General features: G+C 36.7%; 1 protein-coding gene and 1 long non-coding RNA gene across 3 annotated transcripts in view; both read left to right on the forward strand.

The window, feature by feature from the left end:
- Naa15-16 (N-alpha-acetyltransferase 15/16) overlaps positions 1–2,207 on the forward strand; it is a 123,348-nt gene extending 121,141 nt beyond the window's left edge. Inside the window, exons 4-5 of the mRNA XM_075298576.1 lie at positions 455–1,101; positions 1,159–2,207. Of these exons, the coding sequence (XP_075154691.1) occupies positions 455–1,101; positions 1,159–1,365 (854 nt within the window). The 3' untranslated portion in view covers positions 1,366–2,207. The remainder of the gene's footprint in view (positions 1–454; positions 1,102–1,158) is intronic.
- Positions 2,208–14,092: 11,885 nt separating this feature from the next.
- Positions 14,093–15,868, forward strand: LOC142229339 (uncharacterized). 2 transcript variants are annotated; one of them, XR_012720383.1, is made up of 3 exons: positions 14,093–14,185; positions 14,248–14,784; positions 14,871–15,868. It is a non-coding gene; the product is annotated as an uncharacterized LOC142229339 (long non-coding RNA). The 2 variants fall into 2 exon arrangements; XR_012720382.1 differs by having other exon boundaries at positions 14,093–14,784.
- The last annotated feature ends 3,718 nt before the right edge of the window (positions 15,869–19,586 follow it).

A 19,586-nucleotide genomic window follows, 5' to 3' on the forward strand; every position in this document is an offset into this window, starting at 1 on the left:
TGGTATCACAATAGTCTAAGTGAGCCTGATACATCGGACTGCCACCTAACCTAACCTAAACCCATGAAACCAATTTCCTTGCCTGCCAAATGCTGACTAAAATCGTCAATGCCGAATTGAAATCTCATATGTTCTCGGACGAACGTATGATGTTCTGTAGTTATTCTACTTAATTATAAGTCCGAATCAGATCTCATACCCTCATACAAAATGGTGAAGTCCTCTCCATGTTGTTTCGCATCATTCTGTGCATCCTATTTCACCGGAGTTCGAATGGCATTTGCCAAATATCCAATTAACCCTTCTTTAATAATCTGAATTCAAAAAAAATCAGAAAAGCGATTTCACTATGAGATTGCGATTACAATCTGTGTAATAACAAAGACAACATCCACGTTTTAATATTTTTTATGTACTTGTTTCTTAACTTCTGTTTTTGTTTCGTTTATTTCAGAAAATCTACCACCATCAGAATTAAAAAAACTTCGCAGTAAGCAACGTAAAGCAAAGAAAAAAGCTGAACTCGAAAGTGCACAAGCGGCTCAAGCACAAATCAAACGCGAACAGCATCAAAAATCTAAACAACAGGCGAATCAGGAAGCAGACCCTGAGGCTCCACAACTCGATGAACTAATACCTGAAAAACTGGAACGTCCAGAAGATCCCTTGGAGAAGGCCATTGAGTTATTGAAACCACTTCAGCAATTAGCCAAAGAACACATCGAAACACATTTGCTGGCCTTTGAATTATATTCCCGCAAGAGTAAAATCCTACTTATGATTCAATCTATTAAACGTGCACTGGCAATAGATGCTGAACATCCGCAAGTGCATCGTTGCATAGTTCAATTGATACAAGGACTGCCAAAATTGGCGAATGATTTGAATGTTCATGCCAAAATGGTGGTGGACAAAGCCGTTCAAGAACTGATAGGAACTAAGAGTGCTCAGCAATTGAATGAGGAGTTCATTGCCAAGCACAATTCTTCCATATTGCATTTATACGAAGCTGCACGTATCATGTATGAACTAGATGCAAAGAAAAAAGATAAGGCCATTACGTTGATAACTTCTTACGACGTAGCGAAACTTAAATTGGAGGTAAGCTGATTTACACTAGACTTCGAAATATATATAATTAATTAATTTTTTCTACAGGACGCTACAAAGATATTCGAATCGCTGCGTGATGGTGTCTTTGGCAGTTGTGAAGCAGCCTTGTTAACTTACAAAGCAACTTGCCATAAACGCTTTAAATATGCTCGCCTATTTCGTGATTGTATAGAAACAACAAAAGACAAAATCACCGAAGACGATTATACAGATGATGGTCAACATGTGGATAAGACGAAAGCAGACTTGTAATGAAATTATATTAATTGTCTAGATATCAGCAGCATCTTCTATTACCACTGCAGCATCGACACTTCATTAATTTTAACTGTAAACACAAATTAATAAAAGCTCACATTAAACAACTCGACGGGACAAAAAAGTTTAACATCTAATAATACAAATTGTGAAAATCTATCACGCATCAAACTTTTTATAAAAAATAATAACAATTTCTAACGACCTAAGTAAAGTAGCATATTGGAGCAATAGGTTAGTCGTTGGTTCTATCCTGACATATTTATTGCTAGAAAATTCCTTTCAAAAGAAGTTTATTACCCATCAGTTTTGATATTTTCGCCGATTAACAAACAAACATGGAATAATAATAGATTGAAACTATATATAAATTTATAATGTTTAAATAAGCTTCAATTTTAATATGATTATAAGAACCAGTGTACAATTTGAAATTTGGTAAATAGACATACGATTAGAATATTGACAACATGTCAAATTTAGAAATGTTTTACAATACATACTGATCAATTAATATGACTGAAATTATTTTGTTCACTTTTATTTGACTGTTAAAATCACGAACACGCATAACTGAAAAAGTGATAAATATAAATAAAAGTAGTTGCATATTTTTTCAGATTGGCCGTGGAAAGATGAAGACCAATTTTTACCATAAATATAAAAAAGAGGTGGAGAACCTATGATTAGTGAACCAATTATTCCCAAACAAACTCATATGCCCAGAATCAGCCATTGTTAAAATGAACAACAAACTACAATTTTAATGTATTTTATATAAATAAGATAAAAGGAAAATATTGAAATTGAAAACAATAAAAAATTGAGAAACCATAGTATGAAATCTTCATCTATATGACAATAACTAAAAACTACAAAGTAAAACATCGGAAATCGTTTGTAATTATAATTTGCTCCTACATTCCTCATCATCATCCACTATCTTCTTCGGAAAGTTTCGAGTTAAAATTCCCCGAATTTATTCTGAATAATTGCTGTTGTTATTGTAGAGTTGTTTGTATTTTTGTAGGAAATAAACATACTCCAATTGGGGGTTTGCAGTCCAGTCCTTGTCAGCCCCATGCCGTAGTAGAGGATGATGATGAAGAGAGCCCTGTTAGTAAAGTAAATGTGTATTCAATAACTATTTAACGGCAATGTTTTAATCGAATTTCAAGCTTTATCCACTGAATGCATATTGTGGCTTCAGTTGCATATAGGACTTCCGACATCATTTTCAAAACGGTTGACTGGACAACCCTAGGTCCAAGAATTTCAGTGTGGTCTTCAATTTTATAGCTTTGGGATCTGTTATTGTCCTTGTACTTGGCGTAGCCAAGAATCTGGCCAGGTGTGAGCAAAGTTTATATTAAAAGCAGAAAACGAACAAGTAAATGTTTACCCTGCCAACATTTTTTGAATTTGGGGGCGCTTCTGAGAATCCCCACCACGTCGAAAACAATCATATACGACATCAAAAACTCGTCGGAAAAGCGCCGTCACTATTGAGAAGTTGTACCACGCCAAGTTACTACGAAAAAGTTTCTCATCAGTGCAATTATTAGGTGCCTATTTAGATCAATTTCGAAGGACGCCAATAAGAACCCCTGCAAACTATCAGAAAAAGTGCATTTTAAGGTAATTGTAGAAGAATCATTGTGGTCAAGTAAAACACGATTGTGTAGATGTTTATTGATTTGATTAAACATTTATAATTTCTTTTAAATATAACATTTTTCGGTTTATCTCATCACATTTAACATAATTTTTTGCATTAATAAAAGAATGATGTTGAGTTTTAAATAGCAAGTTACATATTGCAGCGTCTATCTTTGAAATGGAACTTTGAAATGCTGGCAGGGTTGTACTATGTTCACCAAAACAACAATAAAACTGCAAAAATGTATATGAATACGAATATATTTTTAACAAATCTTGTCAAATTATTGATGGAGAAGATCCTAGGAATTGATTGATTCAAAAAAGTAACCGTCAAAACAAGCTCGGTTTCAGCTTGAAAACTTGCTTTGACTAAACATACTCTTTTCAAAGTATTTTGAAATAAATTTTATAAAACTAATAAATTTCAATGGCTTTGCAAAACATAGGGGTTTGAAAATGCCCAAGTAAAAATTGAGAGATCTAATTAGATATGAGCAGATCCGAAAATCGGTAAGATATGATTATATCTAATTGCTATAGTATTAGATCTGATCAGAATCAGAAAATTGGTCTAGATAGGGGTTTGAAAATACCCGAGTAAAAATTGAGAGATCTAATTAGATATGAGCAGTATTAGATCTGATCAGAATCAGAAAGTTGGTCTAGATCTAATGCCTTATATGGCGTTCTCACCAAGCATGTTTTGGGGTTTGAAATGTTTCCCTTTATAAGCATTTCAAAGTCGTTTTCCCTATACAAAAACGCAAGTTCAAAACACAAGTTTTCCTCCAAAACATGTAAACGCCCCTAACTTGGAATATGCTCTGGCTGAACATACTCTTTTTCAAAATATATGTATGGAATCATTTCTAGTTACATCTAATTATATCACATCATATCTGGTTAGATCCAATGTGGCCAATTTTGAAATCTGATAATATCTAATTAGATCCACTAATATTTTAACGAGTACCTTAATTTTTTCTCTTTTGCGGTCGCTGCATTAATTTGAAAAATTGTTTCATATATTTGAATTTATAGTAAATGACAATTTCTAGATTCTATGGCAACTGTCAAATTAAAACATCTCAACTCGGTGTGAACTGTGAAACGATTTGGAAAAAACGAATAATTCTGTAACTTTTGAACGGATAAAGATATCAATTTTTTATGTGAAAGCTGACGTATTTTCCTCTAAAGGTCCCTAGTGGGTCTGTTGCGGCACGGTTGACTGAGTCGAGTTTAAATAAAACACAAAATGTTTAAGAGCACTCCATGTGTTTTAACTATTTATTTAAGTTAATATAAATAACTAAAACGAGCGTTTTAAAATAATTTTGTATTTGACCGTGACCTATTAATCGACTGATATGTCCAAACTCATTTGCCCTCTTGTTAGGTAGTAGGTTAGGTTAAAGTGGCAGCCCGATTAAATTTCAGGCTCACTTAGACTATTCAGTCCATTGTGATACCACATTTAACTAAAAGTACCTATTACATATGGGCACTTCTAGCGTTAACCACTGAACCTTCTCTATTATTTACTTTTGTGGAACCAACCAGATTGCTCCAAAAACATTAACAAACTGCTTAAGTTAACGTTTTCCAGGTCCGCCAGTAATCTAAAGCTATATGCTCCTAAAATTCGCTTACGCCTTACACAAAAAGCAGGACACTCACACAAGAGGTGTTTAATTGATTCCTTTTCCTCCACATCATGACAGCTTATACAATGTCATTATACTTCGCACCTATAGTTTTTGCAAATTCGCGTATCAGGCAGCGACCCGTTATAGCAGATATCAGGAGTGATATCTGACGCCTTGAGAACACTAGCATATCTAGTGTGCGGTTTAAGTTTAAATGGGGCCATATTTGCTTGGTGTCGTTACAACCCTTGCAATTCTGCCATCGAATATTGGCCATCATAACAGCCTTCTCACGCAGTAAGAGCTTGCAGGTGGCCAGAGGCATACCAACAGATTCTAGTTCCCCTGGAATATGTAAGGTAGTTCCTAGCCTTGCTAACACATCTGCTTCGCAGTTCCCCGGTATGTTCCTATGGCCAGGCACCCATATTAGGTGAATATTGTACTGCTCAGCCATCTCGTTGCGGCAGTCTATGGCCGTTTTCGAGTTAAGGAACACAGAGTCGAAGGATTTTATTGCAGGTTGACTGTCTGAGTATATTAATATTTGTTGGAACATTACTTCTCAGCCAATTCACCACCTCTCTTATTGCCAATATTTCAGCCTGAAAAACACTACAGTGATTAGGTAATCTTTTCGCTATTCGAATTTCCAGATCTTTAGAATATACTCCGAACCCCACTTGTCTATCTATATATCTTTTATTCCCCGGGGTCTGTGTAAACCACGGCTCACTGTTGGGAATTAGAGTTTCAAACTTTTTGTCGAAAAGTGGTTTTGTCAGGGTGTAACCCACTACGTTAGGCACATCTGGCATAACTTTGAGGACCGAACTATGGCCGTACATTTTTTCCGACCACAGCGATAGCTCGCGCAACCGCACAGCCGTTGTTGCAGCTGACTGTTTGGCCAAAATGTCTAAAGGCAATAGATGTAGCATGATATTAAGGGAGTCTGTCCCTGTCTTACTAAATGCGCCTGAGATACATAAGCTCGCCATACGCTGAACTTTATCTAAACAAGTCGGTTTCTGAAGTGACGGCCACCAGACTACAACACCATATAGCATTATAGGTCTAACTACTGCCGTGTACAGCCAATGCACAATTTTTGGTTTTAGTCCCCACTTTTTCCCTATTGCCTTTTTGCACGAGTACAAAGCTATCGTGGCTTTTCTCGCCCTCTCTTCAATATTAAGCCTAAAATTCAGCTTCCTGTCCAAAATAACGCCAAGGTATTTTGCACACTCACCAAAGGGAATTTCAGTACCCCCTAAGGAAATGGGACTAACCGTGGGAGTTTTTCGATCTTTGCAGTACATGACTAGTTCTGTCTTTGCTGGATTTACACCAAGACCATTATCTTTCGCCCATTTCTCAGTCATCCGGAGAGCTCTCTGTATAATATCTCTGATTGTGGATGGGAATTTTCCCCTGACTGCTAGCGCCACTTCATCTGCGTATGCCACCACTTTTATCCTTTCTTTTTCTAGGGAAACCAGAAGGTTGTTTATAGAAACAATCCAAAGAAGAGGTGATAGAACTCCTCCTTGGGGAGCGCCTCTGTTCACATACCTTTGTATGTTTGCTTGTCTTAGTGTGGCTGAAATACGTCTCTTTATTAGAAGTTCGTCTAACAGCCTAAGTATACCTGGATCAACATTCAGAGTTGTCAGTCCATTTAATATCGAGCTCGGATGGACAATATTGAACGCCCCTTCGATGTCTAGAAACGCCAGTAGTCCTGCCCTTCGAGTATACATGCTGTCGTTTCGAGAGCAAACTTGAATCTCACTGCACGCTAGTTCTAAGATACATGTATATCATCCTCTCCAGAGTCTTAAGTAGGAATGAGTATAAGGTTAAAGTGGCAGCCCGATTAAGATTCAGGCTCACTTAGACTATTCAGTCCATTGTGATAAAGATTGAATGAGTATAAGCTGATTGGTCGGAAATTCTTCGCGCTCGAGTGAGAGGCTTTTCCTGCTTTAGGTATGAAGACGACTTTTGTTTCCCTCCACTTTTCTGGAATATATGCTAAGTTTACACATCGTTTATATATCACCGTCAACCAGGGGATAATTCTTTCAGCCACTGCTTGTAATTCCGCCGGAGTAATTCCATCAGGTCCGGGGGATTTGAATGGTCCAAAGCTATTTAAAGCCCATTTTATTCTAGATTCCGACACAATTTCCTCGATAGGAAATGACCGCTGAGCCTCTGTTACACCACCAGAACATGGTTAAACCGTCTGATTTCCAGGGAAGTGTGTGTCCAAAAGTACCTCCAACGTCTCCTCACTGGACGTTGTCCAATTTCCCTCCGATGTTTTAATGAAACCTGGAGCGGTGTTAGTGGATGCTAGTACCTTCCGTAGTCTGGAAGCCTCTGACGTATTCTCAATACTGCTACAGTAATCATCCCAAGAGTTTTGTTGAGACCTTCACAGTTCTCGTTTATATGTTCTCAGATTCGTCTTGTAAGTGTCCCAATCCTCCGGAGCTCTTGTGGACTTTGCTTTGTTAAAGAGCTTCCTGCAGGATTTCCTCATATTACTTAACTCCGTAGTCTACCATGGCGGCCGATTTTTTCCCCTTGGCATTCCTCTAGGGCAAGCAGCTTTCAGTGACATGTTGAAGGCCTTAGTAATCCGCTCCACTGCGTGTTCAATATCTTGCACAGTGCTCATATTTGTCTCTGACATTTCCGGTATCATCAAATTGAACGATTCCCTATACCTAATCTAATCAGCTTTCCTAACATTTGGCGGAAATATGGTATTGTACTAATGGTCCCCTTGCATTAGTATCACTACTTCCCCAAATACTATGATGTGCATTTGCATCGCATCCCATAATGAGTTTTGTCTTTGTTTTTAGTGACTCCTCAACTAAGGTCCTAACGGCACAGGGTGGCATCTCCCTATCATATCCCATGTAGACCGAAGATACCCAATATTTGCATTTGGATATCTCTAGACTGGCTACGACAGTGTCTGCATTGCTCAATGAAGGAAGCAGAAACAAGTTTAGTTCGTTTTTAGCAATTATACATGCTCGATTTATATCGTTACCGGTATTATGCAAAAGTTTGAAACCCGGAGTGCTTAATTCACAGATCTTGTTCTTATATATGTATGGTTCTTGAATAAGAACTATACCTATGTCTCCTTTCATCAGGAGAACTTTTAAGGCAGCACAAGCGGCCTTACAATGGTAAAGATTTATCTGGAGGAACCGTAGAACCATCCAAATTTTCAACCACCGTCACATCAGCCGCTTCAATTGAGTCATCAAGGGCTTCCTCTTCACAGATCTCGGTGACTCTCGCAACAATCCGCGGTTAGGTAGTAGCTATTGATTGTCATACGTGACAAATGAATATGGACCGTTAGAATTCTATACGGGGTTGAATATTATTGAGACAAATAATTTAAGCAATGGAAGTTTGTCTTTATTTAATGACGTTTAAAATTAGAGTGAACAAGAAGAATATTAGAATGTTTGAATATAAAGTAAATCTAGCAAACCTACTACGTTAAAATTAATTGTGTTGTAACCCAGTATTATCATACAAAGTTATTTCAACATGCCTCCTCAACATAAGTAATTTTATAGCATTCAAAATTATTTAATTAATCTAAATTAAAATTAATTCCAATGTTATTACAACAATAATAATGTTTCGGCTTTGGTACGGGATTCGTGAAGAAATCGGCTACCATCGATTCACTTGGTAAATATTTTAATTCGACAAGTCCTCGTTCAATTGTGTCTTTGATGAAGTGAAATTTAGCCATCTGTTGAGCACTTTGAGAATCCGTATGTATTATTATTGGCTCTGTGGTTCTAAATCCCAGTTCTTCAAGGATGTAGCTCAAGTATAATGCTTCTTTTGCTGATTCCGTTAGGGCAATATACTCTGCTTCAGCACTTGAAGTCGCCACAACTTTTTGCTTTTTAGATTCCCATGTTACAACTCCGTTTGCTAATATAAAGCAAAATCCAGATTGAGATTTTCGATCGTTTACATCTTGAGCCCAATTTGCATCACAAAATCCTGTAATCGATTTTGAGGATTTTTTGTACTTTATGATTGCATCGCTAGTCGTACCTAACTATTTGAGTACATGGATAGCAGCATTTAAATGTTGTTCTCTTGGGTTATTGGAAAATTGAGATAACATGCTAACAGCGCAAGTAATATCTGGCCGACTATGAAGTGAAATATATAGCAAATACCCAATTAATTCCTGGTAAGCTTTCTCGTCTACTTTTTCTGAATCTCTTTCATAGGCAGGTTCGCTTTCAAGTTTAATGTTAGCAGGCATAGGTATTCGTACCGGTTTACAATTTTCCAAACCATATCTTTTTACAAGTTGTTTTATATATCCCGACTGTGAAATAGATATTTCCTCAGGCTTAACGTCCACTTCTATGCCAATACAATGTTTAGGAACACCTAAGTCACGGATTTCAAAATTCGATTGCAATTCCTGTACAAATTTATTAGTATATTCCATACTATTGCAGGCGATGACAATGTCATCAACATACAGCGCGACTATCATCATTGTCTTATTATCATTGAAGTAGTAAACACATTGATCGTATTTCGATTGATGGAGGCCAAATTTCTTGATTACAGTATCTATACATTTGAACCACTGCCTTCCGTATTGCTTAAGTCCGTAAATAGATTTTTGAAGTTTACATACCTTATTCTTCGATCCCTCCTGCACAAACATTTCTGGTCGTTGCATATATATCTCCTCGTCCAATTTTCCATTTAAAAAAGCTGTAGAAACATCAAGCTGACGAAGGTATAAATTGAATTCAACAGATAGAGCATATATCAACCGTAAGGATGTTTGTTTCACGACAGGAGCATAAGTATCCATGTAATCCAAGCCTGGTACTTGAGTATACCCTTTTGCAACTAATCTGGCCTTTCTTTTTTCTATTGTTCCGTCCGGTTTTATTTTTGATTTGAACACCCATCTACATCCCATAGGAGTTCTTCCTTCTGGTAAATCAGTTAATGTACAGGTATAATTCTTCATTAGTGACGCATATTCCTCTTCCATGGCTCTATACCAGGAATCTGCTTGATTTGATGTCAATGCCTCACGTAATGACTTTGGATCCATCAAATGTTCTGATACCTTATTTGAAGATTCGTTACATTTCTTAAAAGCCCAGGATCGCAGTCTTTCCTTAATTGATTCCCCTTGAACTGGAATTTCTGATAAATTGTTCTGCGGGCCTGCAGTATTTTCGGCTTCTGTACCACTTATAGAATCAACAAAATCATCATCATCCTGCATTTGTGACGAATCGTTTTCTTCTTCAATGTCTGAGCTAATTTGACCTGGTGATCCATTTCCAGATCGAGTGGGTTTTAATAATTCGAATTCGTAAAACATTTGACCATAAGGGGTCTCATTTTGTTTATATAATGCGCTCTCAATGAACTTTACGTCCCTACTCTTTGTTATGGTCCTAGTTCCTGGTTTCCATAATCTGTAAGCTTTCGATTCATTTGAGTATCCGACTAATACATATTCAGAAGATTTAGCATCTCATTTAGATTTATCTTTCTTGTTCAACGCATATGCCTTACATCCAATCTGGCGAAAAAACTTAACACAAGGCTTTTTTCCCGACCACATTTCCTCAGGAGTTATCGAATTATTCAAATTGGTTGGACAATTATTTCTGATAAAAACAGCGGTATTTATCATTTCTGCCCAAAGACTTTGCGGAAAATTTGCTTCAAGCATGTAACAACGACCCATATCAACCAATGTTCTGTTCATGCGTTCAGCAACTCCGTTTTGTTGTGGTGTATATTCTGCCGAAAGTTGCCTTCTTATACCATTTCCCTTCAAGAATTCAGCGCTTACTAATTCTTTAGAATTGTCGCTACGTAATATTTTAATTCTTTTTCCAGTTCCATTCTCAACCATTACCTTGAACTCCTTAAATTTGTCCAAATATTCGTCTTTCCGTTTCATAAAATAAACATACGTTTTGCGAGAATAATCATCGATGAATGTTGCGAAATAATGACTTCCACCCATTGATACACAATTCATGGGTCCACACAAATCTGTATGGATTAATTCCAAAATTTCTTTGGTTGATTTGTCACTTTTGTGTGGAAACGGAAATCGGGTTTGCTTACCACGTATGCACGCAATACAATCTATATCCTGATTCTTTAAATTTGGCATCCCTTCGACCATATTATTAGATACCAATTTAATCAAATCCTTAGCATTTAAGTGTCCGTAGCGTCCGTGCCATAATTTGAAAATTTCCTTTTCGGACTTCTGTACTGAACTGGTTACCTCGTCACACATATGAACGATATAGATATTATTTCTTTTGCAACCCTCTATCAATATCTTTCCATTTCTAGAAATCAGGGCCTTCGAACCTTTCATGGTCACATCACAGCCCAAATCCGTCGCCTTGCTTGTTGATATAAGATTATGTTTTAAGTCTGGAACATAAAGCGTGTTCTCCAAATATACAAGGGATCGACGACCATTGACTATAACATAAACTCCGACTTTCCCTTTGCCCTTTATACAAATTTCTTTATCATCCGCTAATTTAACTGTCCCTGCATATCTTGAATCAATATTTACAAATAGGGATTGCTGATTGCACATGTGCGAGGATACTGCGCTGTCTATTACCCAATCTTGAAAAGATTTAGCAGAAAAAACATTCTCTACAGCTCCTAAAATATTATCGCCGTCTTCATGTGAACTTTTTTCAGCAGACAAATTTGTCCTACAATCGTTTGCCTTATGCCCCCTTTTCTTACATCGGTAACACTTAATTTCAGACTTGTACATACCTTCTTCCCCGTTTCTTTTGTAGCTCGTGGATACATAGTTCTTTTTGTTCCGATAATGCTTTACTTTCATTGCAGCATCTTGATCTACTTCGACTATGTTGCCAATTTCAAGATGTCTTGACTTCAAAACATCAATTTTTGGAAATTCATTCGCTGTATCAACCGCCGCTTTGATTGCCGAAAATGTTCCAGGTAGTGCATCAACTAAAACAACAGAGAGCAAATCTTCATCAAGTTTGACTCCCATTTCTAGGATTGATGACACACAAATGTGTGTCATAAACTCTGAAACATTCTGGTTATCCAACATCTTTAAATTTAGAAGTTTTCTGTAGCACTCAATTTTCTTTCTTATTGACTTTCGGTCAAAGGTATCTTGCAAATATGTCCACATTTCCGACGAAGTTTTGATATTTCTTACCATGTTAACAATACTCGGCTCTAAACATAATAAAATTTCAGCTCTTGCATCCATATCTCTTTCTTGGAAGTCTCTGACTTTGTTTTCATAACAAATTTTTTCAGCATTCGACGCGGTGTCCGATATACCTTGACATGCAGGACATTTCTCAATACCCAATGCGATATTTAATAATCGATTTTTATGTAAAATTGCTTCCATCTGCGTCTTCCATGTTGAAAAATTGCTTCCGTTCAACAACGGAATTCGACCATTGTACGACGTCATGTCTCCACGAATTTACCAATTTATATATCAACGCCTTATTCCAAACTACATCTAGCACACAGCTTTCCTCAGATTTTCCTTTATCCGACACACAGAGTAATAGAAAATCAAAATCGCGATCCTGTTTTTTTTTGGCAATTTCGTTATGAGTGTAGGCCCATAACCTATTGAGACAAATAATTTAAGCAATGGAAGTTTGTCTTTATTTAATGACGTTTAAAATTAGAGTGAACAAAAAGAATATTAGAATGTTTGAATATAAAGTAAATGTAGCAAACCTACTACGTTAAAATTAATTGTGTTGTAATACAGTATTATCATACAAAGTTATTTCAACAAATATCATAAACAAATATGAAAGCAGAAGGAATTATAATAAATAGGCGGACCAAAGGCCTGCACAAGCCTATTCGAAGTAACCGATGTTCTAGTGCAGGCAATACACTCCACGAAACTTCGAATACTTCGATTAAAGGTGAGTATTAAGTACGAGTTTAGCCGCTAATTTTCACTAAAGTGAAAACTAAATCAGTAAAAAAAGTCATAAAATTATACATATTTGTTGCAGATTTCATTATAACTTGATGGGGAATATTCCAAAGTAAATTTGCACAAAGTTTGTATTCATTAAAATGGATTATTAAAGAAAATCGTGAAAAAATGACGATTTTAGCGACTAAGCTCGAACTTAATACCCACCTTAATGAATAAAACAAAACCACTGTAAAACTATTACAGTGTCAAGCATTGCAGAGCCATCACATTCAAAGGGAATCGTGTTACAGTTCTTTTCAATATTTTGGTTTTGAAGTAATCGTCACGAAACGAGTAAATCAAAACATTTTTAGTGAAGATAGAATACTTTGCTTTAGCAACGACGAAACTTCGTATGAGACACGAAGTAACTATCAAACAAAAGACAAACACAATCGTCCAGTGTTGCCAATTTGGTGCTTTTAGCACCAAATTTAGTGCTTTTTGATTTCTAAAAAGCACCAAATTGCCTTTTTGGTGCCTTTTCAAAAAAAGCACCAACTTGGTGCTTTCTGGCATTTTCATTTAGTGCTTTTGGTGCTTTTTTTATTTTGAACAGTATTAAGTTTAATTGATACAAAAATTTTGATTAGACTTTCAAGAGCACAAGAAACTCAAATTTATTGCCAAATATAGAATTTGATTGTTATGAAGTTGGTATTGATTATTTTGTAATTAATATTGTTATTTAGGGTATTCTGTAGGAAAGTCGAGCGATGAGTGTCGAATTTTTGAATTTGGTAAAGATGTAATTAAAAACGTTTGTATTAAATTCACAAAAGCACGCACAACTGAAATAAGCAATAGACTCCTTCCATATATTAATATTTTCAAAGTTGAAAAACATCACTGATCAAAATGAATTGGACGAAAGCAATAAAACTGATCAAAGTGTATACTTGAATAGCGGTTCATAATGGTGAGTACTAAGTTCGAGTTTTGCCGCTAAAGTGAAAACTATATCAGTAAAAAAGGCATAAAATTATGCATATTTGCTGCAAATTTTATTATAACTTGATGGGGAATAGCCAAAAGCAAATTTTCACAAAGTTTGTATTCCTTAAAATTAATTATTAAAGAAAAGTAATTGTAAAAAAATGACTATTTTAGCAGCTAAACTCGATCTTAATACCCACCTTAACTTCTTAAAATTCAATTCACAAAAGTTCTATAATACATCTTCTGAAGTTTTTTTTTTTTTTAGAGAGCATTTAATTTTCGATTTTGTGGTGGAAGGTGGTATGTTATATTTATAATATATTTTTTATAATATATTTTGGTGCTTTTTGGCCTTTGGGAGTTGGCAACACTGCAATCGTCGATCAGTTGATTGGCAGAAGTCAATGAATGCAGGCTGTGAGCGGGTCTGTGCTTTTTATTGTATGTGCCAACAATAAACAAAATAGGAATGGTGTGTATGTGTGTGTAGCATACTCTTATAGTTGAGAAAACGAAATAACTTCATCTACACAGAAATGGAAATTATAAAACGAATGGATTTGGAATTCCGATTACATTCGAATACTTCAAAACATTGTTGGGTGCTTGCTTTACTGGGTTCTATTTGTTTTGGCTCACAATTTCACTCGTTTGAGAAATGGACACTGAAGTTACTACTCGAATTGTGTGGCGTGTGCTTGAAGTATTCGTTGCAGACGTTTGGTATGTACATATGAAGAAGTAAATAAACAAATATTTGTTACATTAATATATGTACATATTAACTTTTGCAAATTCTAATGGAATGTGTCCCTATTGAAATAATTAAAAATTTAAAATGAAAAATATTTTAATAAGTTAATACTTTTATCTCGTTGATTTATGGCGGCAACATTCCCCCCCTCGTAAATGAGTCGAATGGAGGAGTTTACCTTGCTGTAATTCCAATATTCAATTTTGCTAATTTTGTTGCTGGTCGTTGGTAAATACTGTTTGCTGGTTGGACTGTTGCTTGGCGCACTTGTCCGTCTTTGGCAATAACCGTTCCCCAATTCTTCCAGCAATGGCAAGGTAAGCTATCGTCTATAATAATAAAGATATCTCCGACTTTAAGTGGTGCCGTTTTCTCTAACCATTTCCCCTTCTTGTGAGTATAGGTGTATATTCTTTAATCCAACGCTTCCAAAATTTATCTACAAAGAGCTGAGTTTGATGCCACCGTTGTCGTAGATCGGCTCATTCGAAATTTTCTTTTTTGTGGCCATCGGATGATCCAATCAGCAAATGACTTGGGGCCAATGCTTCATCGTCGTTTGATTCTAGTGAAACGAATGTAAGATGTCTTGAGTTTACCATAAACTCGACTTCAGCAAATGCATTTTTGGTTGTTTCGTCGGTGAATGTAATCTGTGGGCATATTTGGTAAAGTGCTGTTTTAACTTACTGCACTAATTTCTTCCAGGCTCCACACATATGTGGCGCTGCAGGCGGATTGAAAACCCATTTTACGCCATCGAGTGAAATCATCTTGTAGTTAATTTCAGTTGCGAGAACTTTCGAGGCAGATATAAAGTTGGTCTCGTTGTCGACATAAATTTCCTTTGGTATCCTTCTGCCAGCCATGAAATTGCGTATGCACATAATACAGGAACTGTTATCTAAGCTAAGTGAAATTTCGAGATGTAGAGCTGGAATGGTGAGGCACGTGAATTGTCACCCCATCTCTTTTCTTTTATGGACCTAAGTAGTAAATGCCCACGTAGGTGATTGACCTCTCAAAACTTGCTAGTCTCGAAGGTTGAAACGTTGATATTTGTGGCGTCATAGGTGACGCGGATGCATTTTTACAAATTTGGCACGAATTTCGGAGCAACTGCAGTTTATGGGCCCCTCACCGAATTGCTTAAAATTAATATATGTTGTGTCATTCGATTAGCTGATTCCAACAAAGTGACCCATACCCGGGGGAAGTACCCGGGTCTTGAGATATAGCCCTCCAAAGGGTCAATAAAAACTTGATATATCTCTTTTGTTTTTTGCCCAAGCGTGACAAATTTGGTAGCATATGAAAGCTTATTCAATGCACTTTTATACTGTATATATATTTTTTTATATTTAATTTAGATAAAAATAAAAAAAGAAAATTTTTACCCAATTTTTTTGTTTTTTTCGTTATATCTCAAAAACGCTTCGATTATACCCTACATTTTTTATATATAGATTGAAAGCCTATATTCTGGCGTTTTGATTGATGTACAACATGTCTTTATAGGTCCACTTTTAGCAAAGTTATGGAATTTTTATTCTGAGTAGAAGAAGTTTTATTACTGAAATAATTTTTGTATGTTATAAGTATTAACCCAAAGGGGGAGAGTAGCCGGCCTTCGGCCGGGGTTTAAGACTTTCTCCTATGGACAGAGTCCAAAGTGGGCTAACGCTTGCCCAAGGGGGGAAATGTAGCCGGCCTTCGGCCGGGGTTTAAGACTTTCTCCTATGGACAGTGTCCTAAGTGGGCTAACGCTGGCCCAAGGGGGGAAATGTAGCCGGCTTTCGGCCGGGGTTTAAGACTTTCTCCTATGGACAGAGTCCAAAGTTGGCTAACGCAAACACAAGGGGAGAAAATATTTCAGTAATAATAAAGGGTGATTCTTTTGAGGTTAGGATTTTCATGCATTAGTATTTGACAGATCACGTGGGATTTCAGACATGGTGTCAAAGAGAAAGATGCTCAGTATGCTTTGACATTTCATCATGAATAGACTTACTAACGAGCCACAACGTCGAATTTTCAGTGAATGGGCCCTAGAAAAGTTGGCAGAAAATCCGCTTTTTTATCGACAAATTTTGTTCAGCGATGAGGCTCATTTCTGGTTGAATGGCTACGTAAATAAGCAAAATTGCCGCATTTGGAGTGAATAGCAACCAGAAGCCGTTCAAGAACTGCCCATGCATCCCGAAAAATGCACTGTTTGGTGTGGTTTGTACGCTGGTGGAATCATTGGACCGTATTTTTTCAAAGATGCTGTTGGACGCAACGTTACGGTGAATGGCGATCGCTATCGTTCGATGCTAACAAACTTTTTGTTGCCAAAAATGGAAGAACTGAACTTGGTTGACATGTGGTTTCAACAAGATGGCGCTACATGCCACACAGCTCGCGATTCTATGGCCATTTTGAGGGAAAACTTCGGAGAACAATTCATCTCAAGAAATGGACCGGTAAGTTGGCCACCAAGATCATGCGATTTGACGCCTTTAGACTATTTTTTGTGGGGCTACGTCAAGTCTAAAGTCTACAGAAATAAGCCAGCAACTATTCCAGCTTTGGAAGACAACATTTCCGAAGAAATTCGGGCTATTCCGGCCGAAATGCTCGAAAAAGTTGCCCAAAATTGGACTTTCCGAATGGACCACCTAAGACGCAGCCGCGGTCAACATTTAAATGAAATTATCTTCAAAAAGTAAATGTCATGGACCAATCTAACGTTTCAAATAAAGAACCGATGAGATTTTGCAAATTTTATGCGTTTTTTTTTTTTTAAAAAAGTTATCAAGCTCTTAACAAATCACCCTTTACATTTTTATTTTTCTTCTCAGAATAAAAACTCCATAACTTTGCTAAAAGTGGACTTATAAAGACATGTTGTACATCAATCGAAAGGCCAGAATATAGGCTTTCAATCTATGTGTAAAAAATGTTAGGGTATAATCGAAGTCTTTTTGAGATATAACGAAAATAACAAAAAAATAGGATAGGGTTTTTTTATTTATATATAAAAGTGCATTGAATAAGCCTTCATATGATACCAAGTTTTTCTAGATTGGACAAAAAACAAAAGAGATATATCAAGTTTTTATTGACCCTTTGAAGGGCTATATCTCAAGACCCGGGTACTTCCCCCGGGTATGGGTCACTTTGTTGGAATCAGCTCACCGAATGACACAACATATATTAATTTTAAGCAATTCGGTGAGGGGCCCATAAACTGCAGTTGAGCCCGAATTTCTCACGCTTTTGAACAGGACTTGTAGACGTGGTATATGGTATTTGCCTTTAATGTTGTTGATGACGGTCTCATGTGATATATGATGACGAACCAGAAGAGTAGTCACATGATGATTTACAACGTCTTCGTTTAGGAACGACGTCATCCAAGTTAGGTTAGGTTAAAGTCAGTCAATTGTAATACCACATTAACTAAATGTACATATTACATATGGGCACTTCTAGTTTTAACCGCTGAACCTTCTCGATTGTTTTCTTCTGTTGAACCAACCAGGTTGTTCCAAAAACATTAGCAGACTAAAGCTATATGCCCTTAAAATTCGCTTACGCCGTACACAAAATGCAAGACACTCACACCAGAGGTGTTTAATTGATTCCTTTTCCTCCGCATCATGACAACTCATACAGTAATCATTATACTTCGCGCCAATAGTTTTTGCAAAATCGCCTATCAGGCAGCGACCCGTTATAGCAGATATCAGGAGTGAAATCTGATGTCTTGAGAACACTAGCATATCTAGTGTGCGGTTTAAGTTTAAATGGGGTCATATTTGCTTGGTGTCGTTACAACTCTTGCAATTCTCCCATCGAACATCTGCCATCATAACAGCCTTCTAACGCAGTATGAGTTTGCAGGTAGCCAGAGGCTACCGGCTGTTATGGAATATGAAAGGTAGTTTCTAACCTTACTAACTCATATGTAAGGTAGTTTCTAACCTTGCTAACTCATCCGTTTCGCAGTTCCCCGGTATGTTCCTATGATCAGGCACCCATATTAAGTGAATATTGTACTGCTCTGCCATCTCGTTGAGAGATTTGCGGCAGTCGATGGCCGTTTTCGTGTTAAAGGCCGGTATGCACCTCTAGCGAAATTTTCGGTAGCAAAAATTTATTTAAGTGTACAATAAAAAAACAGGGCTGTGTACACAAATTTTAAATCAGCTAATCGCTTTTAAAAATTGTTAATATATTTTCCAAATATTCCTCAAAAAATTGTTTATTATTTACAGACCTTTTAAAACGTTTACGCATACAATGATTGTAATAAATTAAATGTTTGCTGCCAAAATATGCTTTTGGCAACCCTGTTATTTTCATTAGATGTGCGTACCAGCTTACGAAATGAACGCTACCGAAAATTTCGTTAGCATACATAGCAATGCATTTGTTATGGGAATGAAATTTTTCGCTAGAGGTGCATACCGGCCTTAAGGAACACAGAATCCAAGGATTTCATTGTCTGAGTATATATTAATGCCAACATTTTTTGGAACATTTCTCGGCAAATTCGCCACCTCTCTTTATGCTAATATTTCAGCACTACAGTGATTAGGTAATCTTTTCGCTATTCGAGGTTCCAGGTCTTTAGTATATACTCCGAAACTCATTTGTCTATCCAATTTGGAGCCATCAGTGTAGAAATCTATATGACGTTTATTCCCTGAGCACCACGCCTCACTTTTGGGAATTAGTGTTTCAAACTTCTTGTCGAAAAGTGTTTTCGCCAGAGTGTAATCCACTACGTTAGGCACATCTGGCATTATTTTCAGGACCGAACTGTGAACTACCTTTTTTTCCGACCACACCGATAGCTTGCGCAACCGCAAAGCCGTTGTTGCAGCTGACTGTTTAGCCAAAATATCCAAAGGCAATAGATGCAGCATGACATTAAGGGAATCTCTTCCTGTCTTACTGAATGCGCCTGAGAAACACAAGCAAGCCGTACGCTGAAGTTAATCAGTCATCTAGAAAGACATTAAAATTTTGATAATTTTACTGTATTTTTGGGTAAGCTTACCATTTTTTAAACAATATATTTTTTTTCGCGAAATTCAGTTTTTTGTGCATATTTTTATAGAATGCATTG

Source organism: Haematobia irritans, chromosome 3, assembly GCF_050003625.1.
Source record: "Haematobia irritans isolate KBUSLIRL chromosome 3, ASM5000362v1, whole genome shotgun sequence".
NCBI lineage: Eukaryota > Metazoa > Arthropoda > Insecta > Diptera > Muscidae > Haematobia > Haematobia irritans.